The sequence below is a fragment of the Arachis ipaensis genome, chromosome B07 (genome assembly GCF_000816755.2).
Source record: "Arachis ipaensis cultivar K30076 chromosome B07, Araip1.1, whole genome shotgun sequence".
Taxonomy (NCBI): Eukaryota; Viridiplantae; Streptophyta; class Magnoliopsida; order Fabales; family Fabaceae; genus Arachis; species Arachis ipaensis.
The window spans coordinates 118402677-118406312 of NC_029791.2; the positions used below are offsets into that span (position 1 = coordinate 118402677).

At 37.7% G+C, this 3636-nt stretch overlaps 1 protein-coding gene across 1 annotated transcript; it reads right to left on the reverse strand.

The window, feature by feature from the left end:
• Positions 917-1409, reverse strand: LOC107607813. Its single transcript, XM_016309714.1, has 2 exons — positions 1110-1409; positions 917-1012 (listed from the first exon to the last, which is right to left on the reverse strand). Exons 1-2 carry the CDS (start codon positions 1407-1409, stop codon positions 917-919), a joined length of 396 nt encoding a protein of 131 aa, XP_016165200.1.

Genomic DNA, 3636 nt, shown 5'->3' on the forward strand with positions numbered 1-3636 from the left:
TTTGCTAATTATTTATTAATTTAGCGGGTTTTACATCCTACCCCCTAACAGAAATTTTTGCCCTCGAAAATATCGTCCACCGCAAGAGTTCGCGAGAATAATTCCTTTCTTAGCTCAGCGTATAGTTCCTCGACACTCAACCAATTCTTACAATGGCTTGTCAACCGCAAGATCTATTCCTCATCCGAACAACCTTAATGTCTTCACACTCCTCTCACTCCCGCTGCCGCACTCTGATTTCATTTATTTTTAAGAGATTGACTATTCATCTCAAGTCAAGCAAAATTAGGTATGATTAATATCCTATGCAGTGCAATTAGGTTTAGTTTTAGGTTCGACACTTTCAGTCTTAATTCATCATTTTTGTCTTATGTACGAATAATGCAATGTCTCTATGTCCTATAACGTAATTAAAATTTAGTTACCAGTTTCTCCGTACCTCTAGAGATATTTGACCTTGTTGCTAAGGTCGTCCTGTCTTCTTTTTCTCTTTCTCCGGGCAATTCCAAGACTTGTTCCCCTGTCTCCCATATGTGAAACATAATCTTGAACCTAGTAGACATGGCCTATCGGGATGAAAATGCCCACACCTTTGGCACCTCGAGTCCTTTGAGTATTTCCTGATCTGCCTCCCTTCATTTTTTCGATGGCTGCCACTCTCTTCAGAGCTATTCCAACTCTGGGAGGGTTGAGGTCCGTAGCCACTCCTCTTGAACTCTTAGCCCTTTGGTGCAAGACTCTGATTGTGATCTCTTCGGTGGAACTCCCGGTTATCATTCTCTGCCATAGCGGCCTTTCTAACACATTCTTCAGCAACTCGGCTCTTGTTCACAAGTTCAGAAAAAACCTTAATCTCCATCGACCCAACGAAGCTCAGAATGTCACTTCGAAGTCCTCCATCGTACTTTATACATTTTCATTCTGCAAAGTCCTCCGGAGCACCTTGGTAGATTCCGAAAAACCGGCACAGTTCTTCAAATTTATTTGTGTACTCCGCAATAGATATTTGACCCTGTTTAACTGCAACAGCTCAAACTCCTTAGCATTCCTAACTAAATTAGGGAAGTATTTTCTATAGAACTCTGTTCGAAACACCCCCAAGATATTACAGCGCCGTCTGGTTGTAGAATACGCCATGTTCCTTGCCACCAGTATTGAGCTTCACCCTGTAACTGGCAGGTCGCAAACTCCACCCATTGTTCCCCGGGAACCTGCTGAGCTTGCAAAGCCCACTCCATTGCTTGGAGCCAATTATCAGCTTCAGTAGGATTTGTGGTCCCTCTAAAGGTCATAGGATGTACCTTCAGGAAAGTGGCAAGTGTCATCGGCCCCTCTTCACCGTTGTTCCCATTTTCGTTATTCATTTGATTCCTCAACGCTTCAGTTGTCGCCTCCATAGCTGCAGCCATATTTCCAAGGCATCCATAAAGTTCACAGGGTTATTTTCTGCCGTTTCAGAATTTGCACTACCAATACTACCTCTGCCTTGCCCGCGACTGCATCCACGAGTCGACATCAAGTTTCTGTTCACACCATACATGTGATATCAAATTGATCAGTCTCAATATCGCAAGTCTAGTGCTTTAAAGTCCCAAATACATGCTCGTGAACATTTATACCACATATATCAATTAGATAATCTACTTTATCATGTACAGACTCCTAGAGTATGCCCAGAAGCATAATCAGTCCATCCCTCAAGCTCTACAGGAACGAACTGCTCTGATACCATAATGTAACACCCTATCACATAGAGCTTTACGCTTAAGCCGTAAAATAGAGGTGGTGTGGTATTACGACCTCTAAAATAATATATATACACACACACACACACACATACATAGATAATATAATTAAAGGAATATAATATTCGAGGAGCCTTGAAGGATGGTTAAAGCAAAATCGTAAAATTAAAAGCACAGCGCTCAAGAATAACATTTACTTGCGTACGAAGAAAGCATAGGTACATATATACATATATAGACAATGAAAGTAGAGAATCAAGAATACAAAATATTCAAGCTCTAAGCTCAGCTTGTGAAACTAAGGCTAGCCGAAAATATTTACATACATACATACATATAAATCCCAAATTTTTAAAATACACAAAATATCCTATTTTTCCAAAAGCCTCTATGAGGTTCAAGAAACTAAACAACATAAGGAGAAGTCTACACAATATATATATATAACCCAAACACAACATCCTAACTCCGCTGCAACCGAAACTCCAGACGCCTAGCGATGTGCCTCTCGACCTGCATATGAAAAATACAAATATCTGTATGGAATGAGAACCGGGAGTTCTCAACATGGTAAAGGTGCTACATACATAAGATATAAGGTCCCGAAAAAGCCAGAGGGGATCCTAGAACTCCGACACTCATATTTAAATCTTAACGTTTATAAATTAAAAACCATAAATAGGGTAGGTTATCTAAGGTTCTTATTTCTAATTCTTTTCTAACTTAAGCCCTAATTTTCGCCTTCCTCTGATCCTTCAAAACTCTAGTGCACAGACAAGTAATACAGACAAAATAATCACAAGTAGGATACAGATACGACAGGTAGCAAATATAGCAGGTAAGCATAGTGATTCACAAAGGCAAACCCAAATAATGCACAAGCAAGCAAAACACACAAATGCATATGATGCATGTCTGCCCTATGACTAATAAGCTCATTTGTCGGTTATACAGCCAACCCGACATGTCTGGTAGCTAACCTTGGACAGAATACCATAACATGGAATATGTATTACTCGTCTCCCCATACCGGCATTTCACCCAACCCAGAATAGGTATTACTCATCTACTCAGGTAGGTTCCTCAAACCATAACCCGGGTAGGGATTACTCGTCTAACCATAGGCCATGACTCGGATAGGAATTCTTCTTCTATCTTCGGATAGGAATTACTCGTTTACCCATAAAATTGCGTTTCGAATAGGGATTACTCGTCTATCCTCAAAATCTCATCATACATAGGGATTACTCATCTATTCTCAATGTTATATCTCGGATAGGGGTTACTCATCTATCCCTAAAGCCATTACTCAATATCTCATTAATTCATCATGTATTCAGTATTTTAACACTTCTCAAACTCATACTCACCACCTCACAATCTTTCTTCACTGTTAAGTTACCACCCTCTCAAGGTTTAACTCTCTCACTATGACTAAAATTAAATTTTAAGGTCTTAGAAAGTAACAATAGAAATTTAGAGGTTCAAACTCAAATTTAAATCACAAAATACAAAGTTGATGAAAAACATGATTTTTAAAGTAAAATAGGGTGATTATAGAATAGATGAATGATTATAGAATAGATGACATTCAATTTTTTTTTATTCTCGTCTGTAAAACAGATAAGAGAGACATTCTATACAATTATATTTTTTTCTATCTTGAATAATATTGATAGAGGCTTATTTATTTTCCCTTGAAACAACAAATATTATTGCGATTTAAGTACAACAATTATTTTGGTGTTTTCTTATTAATATTCATGTAGACACTATGATTCATTCATTTTCAAAAAAATGAGTTAATAAATTTATGTTAATAAAATTTATTTGTAAATAAAAAAAATGAAATACCACTACAATTTACTAATATAATAACAGGACATATATT